The following is a 24,350-nucleotide window of genomic DNA, read 5'->3' on the forward strand; positions in this document are numbered from 1 at the left end:
GGCTGGCATCAAAACAAAAAGCTACCGATCAATATTGGGGCAGCTCCGGAAATATACCGCTGACGTAGTTGCTTGTTTTGTGTTGCGCATGTATAATGACTTGGTTTACTGCGAATTTGATATTTCTATGTCGGCTTCGTCTCAATCCATACAGCCCCCTTGGAAGTATTTTCAGGCAGCAGGCCTTTTGCTGACAACAAAGCGTCTTTTTTAAAAGGCCTCTTCCAGCTGTGCCGGCACCTCTCTCTGCTCCCCGGCTCAGTCTAAAGCGATGACACTTAGATTAGCGCCTCAGAAACACAGCTCTCGCCCTCTCGCCTCAACCATGTGGAAGAGAATGAGAGCATCTCTTCATCTGGAGGGAGGGTAGTGGAGTGGAGGAGAGGAAGCTGGAGGAGGAGGAGGGGGGATTTCTCGTCGGTGTCAGCTGTTTAATAATGTGAAATCAAACCTACCCCTAGCCCTGAGCGCTTTCACAGACTTAAAGTGGAGGCTTTAGGCTGCGTCAGAACAGATTAAACAACCTCTACTCTCTCTACCCCCTTCTGCTCTTTTTTTTTGTGTTCATCTTCGTCACTCCAACCCTCTCTCGCTTTCTCCTCTGTATTCCTCCTCTTGTCGTCCCCCTGTTTCTGCTTTGGTACTTAAGCTATCTCTCTTCATCCTTTCTCCTCTCTCGATGCTCCTTACTTTTTCCCTCCTTTTCTGCCCTGCGCCTCCCTCCCCTTCCCTCCCCTCCTCTTCTCTCCTCCCCTTCTCTCCTCCCCTCCCCTCTTCTCCTCCCCTTCTCACCTCCCCTTCCCTCCTCCCCTCCCCTTCTCTCCTCCCCTCCCCTCCTCTCCCCTTCCCTCCTCCCCTCCCCTTCCCTCCTCCCCTCCCCTCCTCTCCCCTTCTCTCCTCCCCTCCCCTCCCCTGACCTCCCCTTCTCTCCTCCCCTCCTCTTCTCTCCTCCCCTCCCCTTCTCGCGTCCCCTTCTCCCCTCCCCTTCTCGCGTCCCCTTCTCCCCTCCCCGACTCTCCTCCCCTCTGCTCCCTTTCTCTCCTCTCCTCTGCTCCCCTTCTCTCCTCCCCTCCTCTCCTCTTCTCCCCTCTCCTTTCCTCCTGTCTGAAGGGCCCTGTATGGAGTATCTCTCTCTCCCTCTCTCGGCATTGGAGATCATATTTAATTAGTCTAGTTGGCCCTGTCACACTTTAGCATGGCTAGTGCCAAGGCTTCAGCTAAACCCAGTGGGTGGGGGGAGGGGGTTGGGGAGGGACAGAGCTGGAAATCGACAACAGTTGGCATCAATCTTTTTCATGTCGTCGATGGTGGCTGTTGCCATTTTCCCCCCTCCCACTGAATTTCCAACGTGTGTGTGTGTGTGTGTGTGTGTGTGTGTGTGTGTGTGTGTGTGTGGTGTAGATTCAGTGTGGCCGTTTTGGTCCCGTGTGTTTTCAGAGCATTTGTTGGTAACAATTTACAATAAAGGTACATTAATTAACCCTTAAACAGTATGCGGTATTCATTACGTTAATGAAGGTTCCCCTGTTGTAAAGCGTTACCCATTTCTCAATCTATGGGTCTTACGATACACAGAGCCGTCAGGAGGGAAGCTTGCATCTTGCTACTTTGAATGGTCACGCTTGAGTATTCCAAAACACGTTATGCGGCGACTGGCGAGCACAAGACGGGCATGTTTGCCTTGCCCTTCGGAGCAGGCACTTGGGTCTGTAATGAAATGGATTCTGCATAGCCTCCCCTCTCGAGCCGGCGTGAGTTATCCTCCGGCTTAATGGTGTGTACAGCTATTTAGATGGAGAACTGCTCCATCTCTCCCTCTCCCCCTCCCTCTCACTCTCTCTCTACCTCTCTCTCACTCTCCCTCTCTCTCCATCCGGGTGTTCTTTGTTCTTTCCGTGTGCTTGACATGAAGGAGAGAAAATAACGAAAGGAGAAAATCCCATTTCATCCGTGACATTCTGCCTATGTGGCACAGATGTACAGGGGGCTATAGATCAAAGCGCCGCCAGGCATGCTGGGAGTTAGAGGAAGTATAATTACAACGGCGGTTCGAGTGATAAACCGCCAAAGCACAAAACTGCTGAAGTTTTTACTCCCGGTTGCATAACGGTGGAAGGATTTTTATATTGTGTGGGGAGTATATGGGGGAAAAATTAATCTCCTTGAAATTATATCTTCTTTGGAACATATGTTATCATCACTATCTTTATTAGTCAATCTTTCCACCAGTTCTGCTTATAAAGGTAACGGTACATTGTTTAAGATGTGGGTTGTGTTTTTATCTGCAGGTTCAACGTACAGTGTGCTCTCCACCATGCCATCGGACTCTGAGAGCAGTAGTTCCCTCAGCAGCGTCGGTACGTACAGGATCTTTGTGTTTTTAAGGCGAAGTTTCAAAGTTCTCAGTTATTAATTGTTTTTGCGAGAGACATGCTGAATAAATACATCATGTTTTCAGACTCAAAAATATTCGTTTGAATAATCGTGATTTCAATATTGACCAAAATAATCATGATTACGTTTTTTTTCCATAATCGAGCAGCCCTAGCAGCAAGAATACCGTTCTAAAGTTGTAACATGTTCATCACGTATAGTTGTCGTAGAACAAGTAAAAGCTAAAATGGAATATATATATAAATATATAACTGTGAGAGAATGAGGTGTGTGTGTGTGTATAGGAAAAAATAAATAACACAATAACCACATACAGAAACGCATAATCACACACTCCCCCTCTGTTCTCCTGAGACCTGATTAAGCAACTTTACCTTCCAAACTGCCCCCACCCCCCCTAGTTTTGACGGTGGTCCAAGTGACTCAACCATGTTACATAAACCTCCGCGAAGGGCCAGACATGGAGCCAAAGATGACTCTAATCCTCCGGTTCTGTCCCTGTGCCACGGTCGCAGGCAGTGTGATCATAGAGACCCAACACTTCCAGAAAACTTCCTTGGAATACGATTCCTAAGAAATACCCCATCCTCCCTCCCTCCCAGAATCGCTTCTGGGAAGGCCGTTGTACAAATCTGGCAATGTAGGGCGGCAGTAACGATAAAAGACGGGTAGTCAGTCTCCAGATTAAGCAACAGGGTGAGTACGTTCTCTGTGGAGACCGATGAGGAGGATTACTCATTGAGTAAGGACAGGTGGAACGGAACATCCCTTTTCCTCAACAGCTCACTATTAAAAAAGACTCGCCCGGGAACCGAATGAGGTCACCGCAAAGAGAGGAGCGGAGGATCTGTCAGCGTAGGGGATATACTGTACCTCTTACACAAAAGACCTCTGATTCCTTTTGCGTTTCACTTGTAACGTTAAGTATGGCGATACCGAAAGAGGGCTTTTGTTTAAACCATGGAAAAGTACTGGAAAACATTGTAACCCCATTCATGTCCCAGATGTGCCTCTTTCTCCTGCCCTTTTGGTTGTTTTTGTTTTTTATTCTACAACCTGTGATTATTACAGTTGTGACCTGACAGATCTAACTTAATTCTCTAAAATTGCACAGCTGGTCATTGTGGGCCAGCGGATTAAAATGGGAATTCGACAGTAGACTGTTGTTTAATATTTCGATGGTCATGGGGTTATTAGGGATTTTAATGACTCGTTTCATTTAGGATTAATCTTCACTTCCAAACTGCATGTACAAGTGGTACAATGTCAGTGATAAAAACTGTGGTTAGGGTGATTGACTCCCATCTGAAAGGCTCTTGGTTCAAACCCCATTGTCCCATCTTACCTACATCCTTGAGCAAGATGCCCTGACCCCCATCCGCTCCCTAACGACGTGTCCAACTGAGTTCGCTAACTCGCCTGTCTGCTAAATGACTGAAATGTAAATGGATACTTGGCTCTACTAGTGTGTGTGTGTGTGTGCGTGTGCGTGTGTGTGTGTGTGTGTGTGTGTATCGATACCAACCCTCCCTGAACAACAAACATATTGTCATTCCTGTCTTGCCAACCACGTCTTCGAGCATCCACTAAATCTCTCTCACCCTCTCTCCCGCCCTCCCTCTCTCCCGCCCTCCCTCTCTCCATCCCTCTCCGTCCCTCCCTCCGTCTTTATCTTTCTCTGTTTCTCCTACTCTGTCGTTGTCTCTTTCACTCTCTCTCCCTCTGTCTCTGTCTCCCTCTCCCTCTGTCTCTGTCTCCCTCTCCCTCTGTCTCTCTTATCCTCTCTCTGTCGCTCTGTCTCTCCCTCTGTCTCTCTCTCTGTCTCTCTAATCCTGTGTCTCTCTCTCTGTCTCTCCCTCTCTCTGTCCCTCTCTCCCTTTGTCTCTATAATCCTCTCTCTCTCTCTGTCTGTCTCTCCCTCTCTCTGTCCCTCTCTCCCTCTGTCTCTATAATCCTCTCTCTGTCTCTCTCTCCCTCTGTCTCCCTCTGTGTCTGTCTGTCTGTCTCTGTCTCTCCCTCTCTCTGTCCCTCTCTCCCTCTGTCTCTGTCTCCCTCTCCCTCTGTCTCTCTAATCCTCTCTCTGTCGCTCTGTCTCTCTCTCTGTCTCTCTAATTCTCTGTCTCTCTCTCTCTCTCTCTCTCGCTCTGTCTCTGTCTCTCCCTGTCCCTCTCTCCCTCTGTCTCTATAATCCTCTCTGTCTCTCTCTCCATCTGTCTCCCTCTGTGTCTGTCTGTCTGTCTCTGTCTCTCCCTCTCGCTGTCCCTCTCTCCCTCTGTCTCCCTCTGTCTGTCTCTGTCTCTCCCTCTCTTTGTCTCTCTCTCCCTCTGTCTCTCTCTGTCTCCCTCCCACAGGTTCGCCCGTGAACGGCGAGGCGTCTTCCCCTCCCCCGCCCGCCATGAACGACAACAGGCCGGCGGGCGACAACCTGGACACCGTGCTCTTCCAGCTCCGCCAGGTGACCCGGGAACGCGACGAGCTGCGCAAGCGCTTGGCGCTGGCGTCGCCCGGGACCACCTTCGACGACTGCAGGTAACACCCGCTCGCTCACTAAGTCACACAGTAACTCACTCTCTCACTCTCTCACTCTCTCACTCTCTCACTCTCTCGCTCTCTCGCTCACTTGCTCACTTGCTCACCTGCTCGCTCACTCACTCACTCACTCACTCACTCACTCACTCACTTCTCTCTCCCTCTGGTGCTCCTGCATGCTATCACACTCTCTCTTTCCTCTTCACTTACTTACACTTGCACTCACAAGTGCACACACACATTCATACTCTCTCTCGCGCACGAACACACACAGGCCATAAGCTGTCTGACACGATTCCTTTTATTTACTCTCTGTAACATACTCTTGTTTTCGTACAAAGGGGGGGGTATATACACACTTGGGCGGTTGGTTTGAATACACTCTCTGACCTGGAATTTATTGCTCCGAAAGCGGACAGAACTTTATGGACCGGGTTGTTTACTCTCAATGTCGCCGACTCGCCGTCTCCGTGACGACTACAGCCTCAGTTCCGGCTGCCATTTCATCATCCAATAACTCTCTCTCTCGCCCTCTCTTTTGCCCTCTCTCTCTCTCTCTCTCTCTCTCTCTCTCTCTCTCTCTTCCGTTCCCGTGTTCTCCCTGGTGTTGATTATACCTGGGCGATTGAGTTTTAGCTGATGACACTGCCGCCTGCTTTATGGTTTTATGCGTTCTACCAACCCTGAATGTAGTGTGACTTTTATTTTGAAGGGCTGCTTTGATGTTCTTTCTTTTTGTGTGATGTTTGAAACTTGGCTTATGAAGTAATCACACATGCATAAAGCTCTACAGACGGAAAGCAACATTAATAAACAATGATGGTACTGTATTGGTGGCAGGATATTCTAGTGATCGGGGTTTGACTCCCAGCTGAATGGTTCTGGTTTCAAACCACAATGACTGCAAACCTCTACGAACCCTTGAGCAGGTTGCCCTCACCCCTATAGCTTCTCATTAGGTTGCTTTGGATAAAGGAGGCTGTTAATGTGCTTGACATACATCCTTAAGTATGGAAACTAAATAATAGTAAATATTCCGCTACTACATGGTTACCGTTGGTATTGACCGTCGCTCCGCCTCTCTCTCCCTTAAAGGCCGAACTCCAAGGTGGGCCACGACTACGACCGGCTGAAGGCCCAGTGTATGAGAGCCATGGCGGACCTGCAGTCCCTCCAGAACCAGCACACCAAGACCCTGAAGCGCTGCGAGGAGGCCGTGAAGGAGGCCGACTTCTACCAGTCAGTAGAGTTGTACTTGCATGTCGTGTGTGTGTGTGTGTGTGTGTGTGTTTGTATGTGGTTCTCATAGGAAACCGGTCAATGAAAGCCAACTAGCAAACAATCATCTCCCCTCCAAGCTCGGAGATACTTACTCCAGTTAGTATATTTTTTCTGACTTTTCACTCAAAAGCACATCGTTATATAAATGTTAACATCATATTAATACATTTCTTGCTTTTGGATATTTTCCAGCTCACTCTATCCTTCATACCGGTAGAGCCCCGCGGTGATGCTCGTGTTAGCTGAGAACGCTGCCATTGCTTTAATAAAAATATATGTAATGGTATCCATGCTGACGGTTAATTTAAACATAGTAACGGCCCTTTGGAGCTCCGTCTGGTAAGTGGAGTTATGGAAGGAGGTCACATGTTGTTAAAAGCTTAAACTGTAATAAAATCACCCGGCGTGGCTGCTCGTAGGCCTTAAATCATCTACTGCACCATCGGGAAAAAGTCTGTGCAGCCTCCCTCCCTTTCAGATCATCCCCAGACACTCCAGCCTCTGTTCCACTATGCAGCTTCCCCTCGCTGCCTTATGATCCAATGCTTCTATAGCACAGAGACGAACATAATTGAGCTATTTATATTTAATTAGGAATTGCTGCTCAATGCCGTGCTAATCAGACAATGTACACTTATAACAGGGGTTCAACGTTGAGAGCGTTTTTGTATTCCAGACTGCAATCATCCTGTAGTCATTACCCTACAGAGGATCTTCTCCTCTGTCTGTCAAACAGCAGCAGAATGAGCGAGATGGAAGCTGTTCATTAAAGAAACAAAACTCTTGTAATCTGGGCAAAGGAGTTAACAGTGGGACGTATCGGAGGTTATGTTCATTGGTTTTAGTGTCTGTGTTCAGTCCAGTTCAATCCAGTAGCAAACATGACCTCCAAAATGTCCTTGCCTTGTCCGTAAATCCATGTTCAGTCAACACAGACCGGGGATAATCTGGGAGTTACTGTGTTTGGGTATCTGGCAAACCTAGCTTAACTGCTGCCGCAGAGGTGTTGTGTGGTTATTTTGTTTTCACATGCGCAAACCCACTCACACAATCACACGAACTCCCCCCATATTAATACACCCCCTTTTCCCCTGCTTTCGCACTAATACGAAAAAAAAACAATCCTTCTCACACATCCTCGCACACATTTTAATTGCCACACCCACACACTTCACACCTGTGCATCAACTCCAAAGGCGCTGAATGAAGTGTTAACCCTGGTGTGTGTGTGTGTGTGTGTGTGTGTTTGTCTCCAGCATGTTGCACAGCAGGGTGCTGGGGGAGCAGTCCCAGGTGAAGGAGGAGCTTGAGGAGCAGCGGAGGGAAAACGCCCAGCTGGTGCGGGAGCACAACCACCTGAAGCAGAGCTGCGAGGAGCTGCAGAGGCTGCACGCCGAGGACCAGAAGGAGGTGGCTGATCTCCGGCTGCAGCAGCAACAGGTACTACCACCCCTCCCCCCCCGGCTGTCCACCTCTGTACGTCTCTGGCCGTGCATGAGAGAGAACAGCCTCCTTTCATGAGCCATCGGTTCCCCCCCCCCGCTGATGGAACGTGGCGGCGAGGCGGTCGACTGGGAACGCTTGTTGTAATAACACGGGCGGGGGGGGGGGGGGTTGGTGCTCTCCCCTGCGATTCGATTGGTTGATTTGGTATCCTCCCTCTGTGATTCGGTTGGCTGATCTGGTGCCCTCCCCCCGTTTTGATCCGGTATGAGTTGTGGTCATTCTGTAAGCATGACGACAACATGCATAATGCCTAGGCAGGCATCTTTTTTTTAATCACAGCCCTCATTTAAATTAAAAAAAAACAAAAAAGCGATGACTGCGATAATCACCTCTTGAGTTGTGCCCTGCGTCAACGCTGCTGCTCTCCCAACGCCTCCTTTTATATTCTGCTGCCTCAGTCCCCCCTGGGTGCTGTAGTGGGTAGTGCTGTGTTGCAAGCTGTTCTTTGAGTGAAGGCGAGAGGGGGGGGGGGGGGGTAGGGTGAAGGAAAGGGGAGGATGGGGGGAGAGGGGGGAGGCAGGGCAGTGACCTGCATTGGGCTGTACTCTGCACTGTCTCCCTTAACTGTCTCCCCAGGGTGTGGAGGGGGAGTGAAGGTGGGGGGGGGTGGGTGGGGGTGGCTGACTGCAGCAGTGGACTGCAAGGACAGCCAAGGAAAACGCACGCGGAGCATTTCTGAAAAGGCCGCAGAAGGGCAAAGGCTCTGGCAGGCGTAAAGGGCACAGTGACTGGAGACTGGGGGGGCGGTTAGGTACACGGTCGCGGTGTGCACCAACAGGAGTCACTCGATTCCGCCATGGTGTCGTACCCGGGAATGACCCGTCTCAGGAGCGATCGCACATCCGGTCGAACGGCTGCTGAACCTCACTCCCCCTGGGAAGAGATGGAGCGCTCGGTCAAACCTGGAGGACATTTGACCCTCCCCCCTTCCCCCCTTCCCCCCAATCCGTGGCCTAGTCAGGGATGCGAAGAGACAGCCTGAACTCTACCGTTTTCTTTTTTCAACTCTTATTTCACCAAAAGGCCAGGGCTCCATATGCTTCTACGAGGTCAACCCAGCATTGCCATCTGCTGCTAGTATGGTGCAAAATATGAAAACATAATTAGAGATGATGATTATATTGCCCACCATGGTACATCCGATATCGGCCAAAAATGTGCGTGTGGTATTCAACGGTCGATGGCTTTGAAATGTGTTTAATTAAAAACACAATGTATCCATACCTTCTCTTCTAATATGTTCTAATAATCCCACAACTCTGTTTTTCGTACGTTAAGCCCAATGCACACGTAGTATGAATTGTGAGTTCATATTTGCAGTGCGACCCAAAAAACGGAAAGAATACGGATGTTTCAACAGAGCGAAGGACGCGGGCGGGATGTTTTGGCTCACTTTATAATAGGAGCGGAGGCAAACACTGAGATCCATTATTTAGTGTCCCGATGCGGCCGGATGCTTTGGGTTTACGGCTCGAAATGTAACATTTCATATTTCAAGCCTACTCTAAACTTTTAGCGCACAGCTCTGCTGCTCCCCGGCTCCCTCCTCCCTGTTCTCTACAAAACGCAACCAAGCATTGTTTTCTACATGCTACGAGGTTGAAGGTAACGTCTATTCATTGGACCACATGCGTGTTAAGCGGATGTGATTGGCCAGAAAATGCTAGCCCCTGCAATGATCCTACAACAGGTTTTCTCTGATCCTTGAATAGAATCTCTGCAGAAACGGTCTCAGGGATCCCAGGTCGCTGTAGCCTCTAATGAGCGTCTCCGCCGCATGATGCGTTGCGATCGGTGCCCCCCCCCCCCCAGGTGATGCGTGAGCGGGGCTCGTCGGAGGTGCTGAACCAGCTGTACGACTCGGCCATGGACAAGCTGGAGGGCGTGAGGAAGGAGTACGACGCCCTGAGCAAGCGCTACAGCGAGAAGGTGGCCAACCACAACACGGACCTGAGCCGCCTGGAGCAGGCCGAGGAGGAGAACCGGCGGCTGCTCAAGCAGCGCGACTCGGCCATGCAGTACCAGCAGCAGTACTCCACCTCCATGAGGCGGTGAGGCCACGCCCACCCCGGTCCCGGTGGGAGGAGCCATGCACGCACGCACGCACGCACGCACGCACGCACGCACGCAAGCATGCACGCACACACGTACGCACACATGCATGTGTATGTGCATGCATGCGTGAGTGAGTGTGTGCTGACTCCCGCAGCAATGTCAAAAATGTTAGGCGGATGGTATTTCACACTGTACCTAATGCTAAAATGTGCACAGATTCAAATTTTTTCCTGTATGTATGACATTGTTTTACAGCTGCTGTTTATATTGTATTTTGTCTCACCTTTAATTTAATCTAATCACACCAACATTTTAGCCATATTCTGGGGCAACCATAAGGGTTAACAAAAAGCCCTGTGTGTGATTTCTGAGGTGCACGTCTCCGCCCCTGCCCGCCCCCAGGTTCGACTCGGTGCAGCAGGAGCTGAGCAAGTCGTCGGCCCACAACAAGGAGCTGGGCCGGGAGATGGAGCGGCTGCAGGCGGAGGCCACGCGCTGCAAGAACTTCCAGCTGAAGGCGGCCAAGGACTGCGAGAAGTACAAGGAGGAGCGGGACTCGGTGTTCAACGAGTACCGGCTCATCATGAGCGAGCGGGACCAGGTGATCAAGGAGCTGGACAAGCTGCAGACGGCGCTGGAGGCGGCGGAGGCCCGGCTGAAGAACACGTCCTCCGAGAGGGTGGTGGCCAGCGAGGAGCTGGAGGCGCTCAGACAGGTGCTGGGGCGACGGGGTCTTCACAGGGGAGCGTTGGTGTTGTGTGTTCGTCTAGCCATCGTCAATGTTCTCGCTTATAAGGTTAAGGTGAGATTTAAGTAACGGTACAAATGCGTCGTTTTTAATGTAAGAGGCAAAGAAAGGAAAGTCACTGGTGCTGATGGACTCGATGGTTATCTAAATCCGTGAATGATACACCTCATACCTTTACACAAATCCGAACCGCTCTTTCCATCCCCAATCAGCCCAAAGCACTTATTTCCCTTAGTAGTGAACTACTCCACCCTATATCAGTGACCCAATGTAGTACATTCAAGAAAAAAAACCTGAGCTATCGTTAATGCCATGTACTTCAATGGATCACAGATCATAAATCAGGCTGTCATTGTGGTTCATGACGGCAAACGAGTCAAAGCCCCTCCCCATGAGTCAAAGCCCCTCCCCTTGATTTTAAAGCCCCTTCCCAGGATTCAAAACCACTTCCCCTTGAGTCAAAGCCCCTCCCCCACGTGCCGTAGCCCCTCCCCCACGTGCCGAAGCCCCTCCCCCACGAGTCAAAGCCCCTCCCCCATAATTCGGTCATCCTCACCAAGTCACAAATAAGCGGTTGATTCAAAACAATGCAACACATGTTCTATACATAAGATGACTCTTGACCTCCAAGCAGCAGTCCTTACCCGTCCAACCCTTGTTCCCCCCGGGGCATCGGCCCGCTGCAGGAGCTGAACTCGTCCCTGGTGGACCGGGACCGGGCCCTGTGCGAGCGCAACGAGCTGCTGGAGAAGTACTGCCACGAGGTGCGGGACAAGGCGGAGGCGCAGAAGGAGCTGGGCCAGGCGTGCCGCGACGTGGAGACGGTGCGCGAGGAGCGCGACGTGGCGCGGAAGGAGCGCACGGAGGCCATCGTCCAGAGGGACCAGCTCCTCCGCGAGTACTACCAGGCCCGGCAGGTAGGGCCACGCAGACGCACCCCCGCCTAGGGCTGTGCGATTCAGCGACTTTTGATCGCGATTTCGATTTGTGCTTCAAACGATGTCGAAACTAATTGAAACAAGTTGTAACAATATTTAGATTTTGTTTAAGTATATATATTTTTATTCACTAAATGTTTTATAGAAATTGCAGGATACATATTTGTACATTATTTTCGATTTGAACCTTTTCTATTTGAATATTTTCTGTATTTTTTAATAAGTACTCAGTTAAAAAGTGTTTTTTGGGAGAGAAATGCTGAATAAATGCATATATTTTTCAAGCTAATTATATTTTCAAACTAAAAAATAATCGTGATTTCAATAATGACCAAAATAATCGTGATTTCTTTTTTTCCATAATCGAGCAGCCTTACCCCCACATAGAAAAAAGAATGTCAAAGATTTTGGTTTAACCAGATGACTCTTTTTCAGACTCTCGCAAAGAGAGTAGCATAAAACAATAAATCTGTAATCAAACTATCTAGGTGATGTCTGTAGAGGATGTATGAGCATTGTGATTGGGTAGCCACTCGATATAGCGGCTACTATTTATGGCAGTTCTCGGCTATTTACTTTCCTAAATTGGTAATTTGGGAAATTACCATTAATGGTCTGCTAAAAGATGGAAACAACCAATCAATCCTTCAAATTCCCATTCATGACTTATTATCCAATCCTATCAACAAGGCCAAAACATTCAGATTTGTGTCATTGGGTCAAGCCAACTGTCAAACAGTAGCCTTTCGATCCGAGTGGTGGCTATCTTCTGGCTAACCGACCCACGGCTCGCCCCTGAGGTTCTGCTAAAGCTGACCCCACCCCTCCCTGCTTTGCTGTGGTCAGAAACAAGACTCTGCCACGCTGGACATGGAGCGGGCCAACAAGGAGATGGAGGTTCTGAGGAAGCAGTACGAGGCCATGTCCCAGGAGCTGAAGGAGGTCACGCAAGAAGCTGAGGTTGCCAAGTGCCGGCGGGACTGGGCCTTTCAGGAGCGGGACAAGATAGTGGCCGAGAGGGAGAGCATACGGTAAGGACGCCAAAGGAGTGGTGGAAAAGCTGTTTGGGGCTCTTGTTTTGTTGTGATGCTCCGTAGACAGTTTGGGATGGTTTGGTTTTGATTATTCTTAATGGCGTGAGAAGGTCTTGGATGGTGTTCTCAAAGCTAATTTCTGGTGGTGCTAGAATACACTCTTTCGCACCTCCTCTCTCCATTCCTGACCTTGCCCAACCTCCCTTTAACACACACACGTACACGCACACTCACACTCACACTTCCCCGCTCCTCATTTCCCAGGACGCTTTGCGATAATCTCCGGAGGGAGAGGGACCGTGCGGTCAGCGATCTGGCTGACGCCCTGCGTAACCTTGACGACATGAGGAAGCAGAAGAATGACGCGTCGCGAGAACTCAAAGAGCTGAAGTGAGTCCCAGTCTCTTACAGCCCGATAAACAGACCATTGAATAAAAACAACAAAGTGGATATAGTTTGGTAAACATCCCAGAAAAAAGGAGATCGATGCATGGGAAGGAGTCTCTGAGGTGTGTGTGTGTGTGTGTGTGTGTGTGTGCGGGCCTTGTCTGTCTCTAAGCTTGTGTGAAAGCTCTACCTCTTGTGCTTTGTTGACGTTGTGGTGAATCGGTAGTTTTTCCTGGCGCCATTTCAGCATGCACAGCTTAAAAGTGTAATCCCCCCCCCCCCCCCCAAAAGTGTTTTGGACCCTGGGACACACATAAACATGTGCTCGCTATTTATGTCACTCTACACTCTTCCTCCTTAAATATTTGCATGTATTGTGCATTAAAGCGCCCCCTTCTGGCTGAATTTGGACATGACGGCTATGGTCCGATCTACCCATGAAAAACCAAGCAGAACACGGTGACTTTTTGAGGCCTTCTGTCGACCTCTCTTTATAGAACATTAAACCACGTTCCTAATGTCAAAGCTTCCCCAAAGGCATCCCTAGGTAGGAAGCCATTTACGCTTTCATTTGGGCCCACAATACAAAACTCCCCTTTTGTTTTTGCTCCAGTGTCTGACCTTTTAGCTGTGTGTGTGTGTCTGTGTCTGTGTTGGTGTGCGTGTGTGTTTGTGCACACAGGGAGAAGTTGGAGAGCCAGCTGGAAAACGAGGCCAGGTTCTGCCAGCTGATGGCCCACAGCTCTCACGACTCGGCCATCGACACCGACTCCCTGGAGTGGGAGACGGAGGTGGTGGAGTTTGAGAAGGACAGAGTAAGGCCCCCCTGACTCTGGGGGTAACGTATTGTTAAACGTAGCACACTGGGATAACCCCTCATTGTAGACCAAGAGCGTGGGCTCAGCATTGCATCGTACACTTCTTATAGATGTGATAATCAACCTCAATTCAGAGCCCTTACGATTTTTTTTTTTACACGCAATTTTCCTGGCTGCATGTGTCAACCAGAGTGTGTTCTCCACTGTTTATTTTAAAACATGCGTATTAAGGTTCTGACAAGCTTGGTATGCATCAACCATGCCTGAAATTGAATTCAATTGTCTTAATGTCGATTCCACAGTTAAAGTATAGCTGGTCTCCAAATGGCTGAAAGAGGAACGATGACGCATATGATGTGTATAGAGTGTGATATTTAATGACAGAAGTCAAGTGTGAATTTTACACACAGGAAATGACCGCGCTTTACGCTTTGGTTTGATTGAGCTAACCACTGGGCTAACAATCAACTTAAGCGGACATTAGCCACAGGGACTTGGCTGAATAAATCCTACACGTATCCCTAAGGCTAAAATTGGACCACTAAAAGAAGCCTCTTGTGGTTCCTCCCATGTGACGTGTTGTGTGGTTGTACTGGTTGCAGGACGATATGGACTTGAAGGCTCTGGGGTTTGATATTGCCGAGGGGGTAAATGACCCATATTTACCAGGCGACTGTGGGATATTTGTATCGCGGGTGGACAAAGGAAGTATTGCAGACGGAAGGTTAAGGTGAGAATTTGGACTGGAGCATTCTCACACTCTAGCTAATAAGCAAGCCATTGTGTGTCAAATCGCCAACTATCATCGTGTCTCTTTCCTCCTCCAGGGTGAACGATTGGCTGTTGAAGATCAACGACGTGGACCTGACCAATAAGGACAGGAAGCAGGCGGTGAAGGCGGTGCTTAACGGCGGGGGCCTGCTCAACATGGTGGTACGAAGGAGGAAGTCTCTGGGCGGGAGGACGGTCACCCCTGTCCACATCAACCTCATGGGGCACAAAGGTACATAGACCCCAACCACCTGCATAGGCCCATCACACCGCCAAAAATGGGCTCTTTTATTTATAACTCTGTATATATCCCATAAATATACTGTATATACTTCTTTATTTTAATGTATTGCGTATAGAGATATTTTCTCTGTTTTACTTTTTCTAGCTTTTTATTCTACATTTATTTTTTTTAAATTTATGAAATTGAATTCTGATGACTGTCCTCTACTTCCTTCTAACCCTCATTACCCAGCAGGGCTTCATAAGCTATGTCCTGTCTGCTCTTTGTGTCCCTGTCCCAGAGAGTGGGATCGGTCTGGAGAGCGGCGTGTTTGTGACTGCAGTGGTCCAGGGCAGTCCAGCGGCCAGGGACGGCTCTCTGAGCGTCGGGGACAGATTGATCGCTGTGAGTCCACCTTGGCTTCAGTCCTCACCTAGAGTCTACAACAAAGCAAAGCTTTTTCCCCTTATATGCTGACTTCAATTTCAACCATCCTACTGCCTTTTCTCTGTTAAGGAATAAGGATTTAGTTTGGTCTACGCTTCTGAAATGAGAACAGTGTACTTAACCATATATCATTTTTTTACCATACACTTTTTTTTCTCATCATCATTATAATATGAATTCCACCAAAGCAAAAATTGTCTTTCTTTCCCGAAACTCACTCCCGAAACTCATTGAAATTCTCCGTCCATTTCAATGCCAATCCCAGTACACAGATAAGGAGTCGGTCGAGTTGAAGCTCTGGAATTTTTTTTCTTTCTTTATTTTGTCAAGAGCATCTCGAGAGGCCTTTGTGGTGATGACGCAGAGTCTGCCTGTCTGCATGACAACCTCACAACAAATAATATTGATTACACCCTTGGGACATCTTCCAAGTACTACACCCCAGTGCATATCTAAGGGGATCTATACACATCCCTCCTCCCCCAGTCAGTTGTATGACCGGCCCTGCGGGAATCGGCTGTTCAACTCAACGTACATGCCTCATAATCACATCGGCCCGAGTGCGAAACCTCGCCGCCACTTAATATTTAAATCCTCCGCATACACTTCCCATCTGTGAGAGGTAGGTGGCGACGTGCTCCCACCACAGCTCCGACCCTGCCCTGCGCTCGAGACTCTTAGAATCTCTCTGACTCCCTCTCTCATGCTATAACTCTCATTCACCCTCCCTTCTTTTTAGGAATGACCTTGATACGTACCCTAGCGTCTGCCAGCAGTGCCCGGAAATCTTAATCACCCCCCCCCCCCCCCCCCCCCCCACTTCTTCCAACTCCAGCGAGCTACTTGTATGACATAAGTACGAACATAAATAAATAAATATGAATGTAGCTATAAGTAAGGCTTGGGTATCCTCCGCGCGGCCTCTTGGCCTCCAGGGGAAGCGATACGCCAGCTGATAGCTTGTTCGCGGCGGGTGGTTAGCGGGAGCAGAAACAGATGACACCCTTAAGAGGACGCTAATCGCCGGAAGGAGCCTCTTCTTATATATCATGCCCTTGCGGCTGTTAATCACACGGCCGTATCAAGTTGTATGCCACGTATTAAATGCTTCTCTGTGCTCCGGGGAGCGGGAGAGAGGGGCAGAGCTTTGTAGAGGGATTGAATGTGAATCGTAAGTGCTGAACTCGCAATGAAATATGCATTGGTCTGCACTTTATTGTTTTTAAGCTGGTCCCTAGCTGGGCCTTCACAGAGACACCCGCCACTTGGATGGACACTCGTATCAGCGAAATGTTAAATGGCTATAAATGTTTGCAGGCTATTTAAAGCTGGTTATTTTAGTCTTCTTTTTCTATTTTCCCTATGACTGTCCTGTACTTTCTGTTGTCACACCTCTTTTCCCATCTGGGACTTGTTATATATTTATATCAAAAGGATATGACTATCACTTTTTCCCCTGGTAAAGATTTAAATTATAATTTAAATGAATCCTTTTGTGATGCAAATGTGGGGTTGCAGAGTGTGATGCTTTGAGGGCTGGAATCATCTTGGCCTAGATTCTTTACTGTCCTCACGGCTAAAAACCAAGACAGGTTCTTCCATGCACAAGGCAAATGTATCTCCCTGCCTCACGTGCGTGTATGACATTATTAACGTGATTCTTGAGACACTTGGCATGCAAAAATCTCAACTTTGTAATATTGTTGTTTTGTGTTTCTTGCCAGATCAACGGCATCGCTCTGGACAACAAGTCGCTGACGGAGTGCGAGTCTCTGCTGAGGAACGGCCACGATTCTCTCAGCCTCTCTCTTATGAAGGTGGGTCGTCGCCATCGTCCTCTTCCCCAGTTATCTCCTTGCTGGCTCCTTCACTTGCTTCTGCTCTTTGGCACCTGTTTGAATATGAGGGAATTATGACCCTGTCACTGGAGTTACACGACTTCAGATTATCTGGGGCCATTTCGGATTCCTTCTTAAGCTGTTGTGTCCTTTTGTTAAGAAATATATTTACTCCAATGAAGATTGTTTGTTCGTAGCCTCGTTTGGAAATGGCTTTGGATAAATGCTTCTGTCCGTTATTTTTAATGAATCAATCTGTGAATGTTAAACGTTCCACACCACAGTTCTTCACCCACACGGCGTCGGGCCAGAACATCTTCGAAAGCCTGCGGGACCCGTCGGAGAAGCCCAACGGGCGCGCCGCCCCCTCCGAGGTCCACGCCCGCAACGGCCGCAACCTCAAGCACAACAGCTCCACGCAGACGGACATCTTCCTCTCCTCGGAGCCCCACCCCTCCTCCGCCTCCACCCCCATCGCCACCGTCAGCCTGGGCAGCGTCGGGGGCGAGAGGCTGCGGGCGAGGGTCCGCGGGGAGGAGGCGGAGACAGGGGCCTACGGCGACGTGAGGAAGCCCTTCTCCACGGGCTCGCTCCACGCCATGAGCCTGCGGCCCTCCTCGGAGCTGGCGGTGGCCGGGCGCTACGGCGGCCCCAGCGCCTTCCAGGAGTGCTGCCCTTACGCCCGGGGCCCCGCCTCGCTGCCCTACGACCCCGTGTCGGCCCCTGACTGCGTCGTCGGCGCCGAGGCGGGCTCGGAGAAGAAGCACAGCGGCGGCACGTGGCCCAAGGTGCTGGGGGGCGGCAGCGGCGTGGGGGAAGGCCCCGCGGCCGTGGCGGCGCCCACGCAGCTGTCCATCTACAAGTCCCCCAAGCAGAGGAGGTCCATCTTCGACCCGGACACCTTCAAGCGGCCCGAGACGCCCTCGTCGGCCGCGGCCAAGCTGGAGTACATTGTGGCCAGTCAGATGGCGGCCATTGCCTCGGCGACGGCCGCGTGCCACTCCCCGCAGCCCTCCAAGACGGACTCGCTCTCCTCCTCCTCGTCCACGGCGACCCCGACCCCGCCCCCTCCCCCCACCCGCACGGACTCGTTCAAGTTCAAACACAAGCACCAAAGCAGCTCCGCCTCCGACTGCACCGTCACGTCGGACGGCGCCGTCTCCTTGGCGACGGGGGACTCGGGGCAGGGCCCGGCGCGAGAGAGGGGCGGGCGGGAGCGGGACCGCAACGGCAACCACTACTTCCTGGACGCCAAGGTGCTGACGTCGCGGAAGTCGTGCGACGAGGACATCGGACGCACTCGAGGGGAGGAGCCTGAGGTGAAGAGGCCCCGCCCCAAGTCAGCCCCCGCCCTCCGGCGGAGGATGACCCCCCAGCCCTTCTCCATGCCCACCTTCCAGGTGAGTGGCGTTCACCTGTCGGCAGCAGGGAACTATCATCGGATGGTCGTTTTTACTCTTATTTGAATGTTGATCTTTGTCTACTTGCTATTCGTGTCCTGTGCCTTCTGCTGTGACACTCGATTTAATAAATCCCTCATGAAATATATTCTTATCTCATAATACACCTCCACCACAGAACCCAGCTCCCACCGGCTCACCACTATGACGGACCGTTTTATAGCCGTGTCCTCTCTAATAAAGAGAGCAAGACGGGATGTTTTTTATGTTCTAAGTTCAAATTGAAAAAGATTTTAAAAATAAATATATATCCAGAAACCCAGGGCCCCGTGTCTTAAATCACCTCAGTTTAGCAGAAGCTGTGTTTCCGTTCTGTGGTCGGATTTACCACCGGGGGCCCACAGACGTGCTCACTAGCCTGATTGATATCTTCGCGTCGTAGGAGGGGGGGAAAAAGCCACCCTGTCCTGAAGCGCTGAGTCAGTGCCTGGGGCTACGTCGACGATAGCCTAGCGACCGTCGCTCGCTCACCACGTCGCTCAGTCGCTCCATCATTCTCTCTCTCCTTGTTCGATCGTATTGTCTCAAGCTCTCCTCCTCCGGGATTTTCTCCTTCTCGTTTCCTCTCTCTGTCCGCCTTTCTGTCTATCTGTCACCCTCACTCTGTCACTCTCTCTGTCACCCTCACTCTCTGTCACCCTTACTCTGTCACTCTTTCTTGTCTTGTTCAGTCTTGATCTCCTTAGCTCTCTTCCTCTTGCTCCATATCGGGGTTCTTTGTACCTCTCATCATCCCTCTCTCTCGTCTCACACACTTTGATTACACTCTGTGTCCCTCGCCCTCTCTGTCTTTCTCTCTCTCTCGGTCGTTTAGCGTCTTTTTCTCGCTCTTGTGCACTTTCACTTCATTTTCCCTAACTACTTTCTTCTACTACTACCATTACTCACCAGGGCCAACACGTGGAATCTAACGATCTGCGAAAGCCTAATAGATTACATCTCTCCTTGTTTTATACGAGGTTACTGTTCACATGGTCCCTGTTCAAATAGAGAAATTCAAAAAATGCAAACGTAGAAAACATGAGGGGAAATGATGTCCTATTAAATTTATTTGCTTCTATCATTGCTTCCGATGTCCTTGGGTTCGGTAGGCGGGGAGGCGTTTGCTGCTGCTTGAGTTCCTGCTGTTTGTGTCACCGTGTGTGTGTGTGTGTGTGTGTGTGTGTGTGTCCGTGTGTGTCATAACGTGTCCATCACCTCCCCCAGAGCTACTCCCATGAGGAGGCCCCCCTGGAGCCCCGGGAGATGGTCCGCTCCTCCCCCAGCCGCTCCCACCGCCACAGCATGGGCTTTCAGCCCACCCTCTACAACGGCTCCCTGCCCCCTAGTGAGACCCACACACACACACACACCATATACACACGCCGGCACGCACACACCACACTCACACATGTTCACGCATACACTAAGATTTAGGCGTCTTTCCAATATGCTCTCAGAGACGCAAACCACACGCCGATTGACACACACTCGCACACACTAATGAACACACACACACACACTGTCACATATACACACGCACGCACGCACACACACACACACACACACACCTACTCTCACACAGGCATAAATATAGGATGATTCACTGAAAGCTACGTTTCCGCGGGCCTTTTGAGGGGTACATAATTTCTGTGTGTGTGTGTTTGTCTCTCCAGATTCGGCCCACCGGGGTCTGTCCCCGTGCCCCGCGGTGACGGCGGTGATGAGGAACCCGGTGTACACGGTGCGCAGTCACCGCGTGCACGCCAGCAACTGCCCCACCGTCACCTCCCCCGTCAGCCACATGCACACCCACACCAGGTGAGTTCCAGTTTAACACACACACACACGCACGCACGCACGCACGCACGCACGCACGCACACAAGCTCAACAGGTGAGTTCACACGGACCATACCTACACACACACACCAGGTGAGTTTCAGAAACAAAAAGTTTTAACGTGGGTGTTGGATAAGCTCTGAAAACAGTGAGCATCTGAATTGATTTAAAAGGTCAAGTACAAATCGAACAAAAAAAGTCTAAAACTTATATAACTTATGTTAAATAAGATATTTTTTTGGCCTTGTCATTTGGTCTGGTAAAGAGACGCATTGCTGGGGTGTTGTATCACCCGAACAATTCATTTATATTCAAAGGGCTTTATATACATGGAAAACATACATTTTCCCTTACCAAGATGTCAAAGGTTATTAGAAAAATACAAACCGTTTCTAAAGGGTAAATAACCCCAGATCCACCTACGAGTTTCGAAAATGCATTCAGTATTTCGGAAGGAGACAACTTCTTGTACTTTACAGAGACCCCTCCACGTTTAACAACTTCTTCATTTTAATCCAAGCTACCATGAGGCCCAAACAGGCCACTTTCAGCAACCAAAAATAGATTTTTGGCTTGTACTGGCTCTTTCAATGATTTGGAAAAAGGAATGTACAGTGTATGGTTAGGTTAACTCTCCCCCCTCTCTCCCCCCTGGTCTCCCCCTGGTCTTCCCCCGGTCTCCCCCTGTCTCCCCCTGGTCTCTCCCCTGGTCTCTCCCCTGGTCTCCCCCCTGGTCTACCCCCCGGTCTCCCCCCGGTCTCTCCCTGGTCTCCCCCCGGTCTCTCCCCGGTCTCCCCCCGGTCTCCCCCCGGTCTCCCCCCGGTCTCCCCCTGGTCTCCCCCCTGTCTCCCCCCTGTCTCCCCCCTGTCTCCCCCCTGTCTCCCCCTGGTCTCCCCCCGGTCTCCCCAGCCCCCAGCACCAGGGCCGGCTCAGCCTGGACCTGAGCCAGCAGAAGCGGGGAGGGGACTATGTGGAGACGTCGTCCGCCACGCGCACCGGCCGGGCCTCTCACGGTACAAACTCACTGCCGTCCAGCGCACGCCTCGGTCAGTCCCACGCACTCACGCGGCCCCCGCACGCGTGAGCACATTCTGCCATTCCTTCCTGTCACCCATTCATCCATTCATTTGTGCTCGTGAGCACGCACACGCTCGTTGTGTGCGTGCACATCCCCACACTGCGGGATGTATTGTTGACGTGACTTTTGTTGCACTTTTTCCATCTCTCTCTCTCTCTGTCTCCTGTCTGTCGGCCCCTTTTCTCTGTATCCTCCATCCCTTCCTCCCACCAGGCTCCTCCAACAACGTGGGGTACCGTACGGAGAGGATCAAGATCCCCTCCACTCCCCGCTACCCTCGCTCTATGCTGGGCTCAGACAGAGGTACAGTACCCTGCTGTGCTACAGTACCATGCTACTAAGCACAGATTTACAGCACTTATTACATTGATCCCAGACGAGATTGCTCTGCTCAACACGTTAAAGTGTCTCGAATCCTTTTTTTTACTTCATTCATTTAGTTTGGTTTGTTTCTTTTGAGGTGTGAGATAGGAGAAGGTTTAGTCTTAGGGTTAGTTGTTTAGGGTCAAATAATGTACAACACGACTATTAATTACACTTTAAGTTGCTTAATTAACGCGTGTTTCTATTTTCAAGAGTGACCTGGCCAAGAAAATACTTTGAACACATATTAAACTTGTATTTGTGTATAGTTGGATGAAATGCACTATGGGTAGTTGTATCAAGTACTCATGTCGTTTGGAGTAGCTTGAGAAGCCACTAGCGGACGACCGACAACCACATCATGTTGTTGTGTTCGATCTCCTCAACAGGCTATCAATTTATGTTCATTCAATTCTATGTTGTTTGTATAGCCTCCGACGTGGAGCAGGATATTGATTGGAGGGACCAAAACCATAGCCTTAAAGCCCACGAAGAGCAGTAGAGATGGTAGCATGGTGGATACACCCTGCCTAACCTGTGTCGATTAGACGTCTAAACGGCTTGTGCTGTGGCTGTTTCCATGTTCCCAGCAACTCTCAGCAGACCCCGTGTACCACAGCTCAGCCGAGACAGCTTACCCCTTAACTTGATTTTCTCTCACTTGCTCCCCTTTCCGGCTCTCTTCTTCTCTCATTCTTGCTTTCTTGCTCTCTTTTGCTCTCCCTCTCTCCTTCCATTGTTTATTCAATCCCAGGCTCTCTCTCGCACTCGGAGTGCAGCAGCCCCAGTCTCATCACCCCCCCCCAATCGCCTCTCAACCTGGAGACCTCCTCCTTCGCCAGCAGCCAATCGCAGGGTTCCATTTCCACCTTGCCCCGGATCTCCGTCAGCCCCCTGCCAATGGGAGAGCGCCGTAAAGACAGGTACGCCAGGTACCTTGCAGAGCTTAAAAACAGAGCTTTCGGGGCAGGTTATAGGGTGCAGTACATATAGTTATATGTACTGTACATTGGGATGAAGTGACTTCAGTCGAATGCAGACCGGAAAAACCTCCCAGTTGATTTGCAGCCGTGTGATCCTGTACGGTTCTTTATCACACGGGGGAAGTGGGGGGGCTGGTGGTTGCTTGGTTGCTAGGCAACTGGTGTTCTGTGGTGGTCAGAGATATCTCTGTTCCTCCTCTCGTCAAGAGTCCATTTGAAGTGTCGGGCTCTGGGGAAAATTCCCTCACACTTTAAGAGTCCCGCTCGCGAGAGGGATTGGGATCTGCCAAATGTGTGGCGCTCCCGTCCTCGCTCTCCCCTTTTCTTCTTTTTCTCTATGTCCTGACAGTCTGCCGTGTTAGATCTCTCTTCCGTGTTCTGTGTGTGCGCTTGTGTGTTTGTATGTGAATATCGATGTCCACTCGTTTACGTCTTCTCTGCTGCTTCCTTCCTGTTTTTTGTGTCCTCTCTGCCTTTACCTCTCTTTCTGCGTCTTCTACTGCTCCGCCAACCTCTCTTGTCTCCCACCTGTACACTCCTCCTCCTCCTCCTCCTCCTCCTCCTCCTCGTCCAGACCACTGTATCGTAACCGATCTTTCCTCAGGCTCCCTCTGGCTGCAAGGCCACGGTTCTCCTCTCTCAGGAGCCTCAGGTTGGTTGTTGCCCCAGCAATAAAAGGAATATCCTCAATCACCCCCCCCCCCCCCCCCCCCCCCCCCCCACACACACACACACACACACACACACACACACACACACACACACACACACACACACACACACACACACACACATCCCAACTCCCATCCAATATCAATGGTGCGCCAGTGATATTGTGGTGAAGGCTTCAAGGCACTATGAGGCAATCTTCCTTCCCTCCCTCCTTCTCCACTGGCTCCAAACAATGATCTGTGGTCCGGTCCGCCGATGGCTGGTTCATGCTATGTGATGCTGTGTAATTACACTTACATAGCATGCTATTGCTAGCATGCTAACTGGCGCTGTACAGGTCCTCCCTTCATAGGATGTAACTCTCATTCTATATGGTATCTGAATGTTTAATGGTAATAGGCTGCCCTATATGCTGCCTGCTTCAGAGCCAACTCCATCCCAGAAAGCCTCAAAAGAAATCCCAATGTTGCATGCTCAAAGATGACCGCACAAGCAATACATATATAAACGTATATATATGGGTGTATATTTATGTTACAAGCCAAGCTAAATCATTGAGTCTGCCTTTATATATTCATGCCATGCATTAAAATTCAGTCCTCAGCTTCCTTGGTTGCTGAACACAGTTTCACTTTGGCTGCTAATCCCCTCCTCTGTCCCTTCTCCTTCCTGAAGCCATGTAGCGTTTCAAAGCCAATTCTGGATGACGTTGCACATGCAGGTTTAATCTGCTACAAGGAAACGTCCTGCATGCGTTTCCTTTGATGCTTTGTGTGGTCTTTGTGGTGGAAAGCTATGTGCTGGTGAACATGTTTTTGTGCAGGATTCTGGCGATAGTTACGCGCTCACTCTTACACGCTCACTCTTACACGCTCACTCTTAGATGCTCACTGTTATATGCTCACTGTTAGATTCTCACTGTTACACACTCACTGTTACACGCTCACTCTTATATGCTCACTGTTAGATTCTCTTTGTTACACTCACTTTTACACGCTCACTCTTA

General features: G+C 50.1%; 1 protein-coding gene across 1 annotated transcript in view; it reads left to right on the forward strand.

Moving 5' to 3' along the window:
• Nucleotides 1-24,350, forward strand: part of dlg5a (discs, large homolog 5a) — a 46,930-nt gene that overhangs the window by 9,145 nt on the left and 13,435 nt on the right. The window contains 20 exon segments of the mRNA XM_079730188.1: nucleotides 2,289-2,357; nucleotides 4,746-4,923; nucleotides 6,019-6,162; nucleotides 7,461-7,644; nucleotides 9,523-9,761; nucleotides 10,168-10,480; nucleotides 11,200-11,430; nucleotides 12,298-12,482; nucleotides 12,750-12,875; nucleotides 13,555-13,687; nucleotides 14,293-14,420; nucleotides 14,518-14,693; nucleotides 14,986-15,089; nucleotides 16,856-16,948; nucleotides 17,254-18,369; nucleotides 19,636-19,756; nucleotides 20,085-20,229; nucleotides 21,158-21,261; nucleotides 21,540-21,629; nucleotides 22,444-22,612. Of these exon segments, the coding sequence (XP_079586314.1) occupies nucleotides 2,289-2,357; nucleotides 4,746-4,923; nucleotides 6,019-6,162; nucleotides 7,461-7,644; nucleotides 9,523-9,761; nucleotides 10,168-10,480; nucleotides 11,200-11,430; nucleotides 12,298-12,482; nucleotides 12,750-12,875; nucleotides 13,555-13,687; nucleotides 14,293-14,420; nucleotides 14,518-14,693; nucleotides 14,986-15,089; nucleotides 16,856-16,948; nucleotides 17,254-18,369; nucleotides 19,636-19,756; nucleotides 20,085-20,229; nucleotides 21,158-21,261; nucleotides 21,540-21,629; nucleotides 22,444-22,612 (4,048 nt within the window).

The sequence above is a fragment of the Pollachius pollachius genome (assembly GCF_949987615.1).
Source record: "Pollachius pollachius genome assembly, chromosome: 2".
NCBI classification, from domain to species: Eukaryota; Metazoa; Chordata; class Actinopteri; order Gadiformes; family Gadidae; genus Pollachius; species Pollachius pollachius.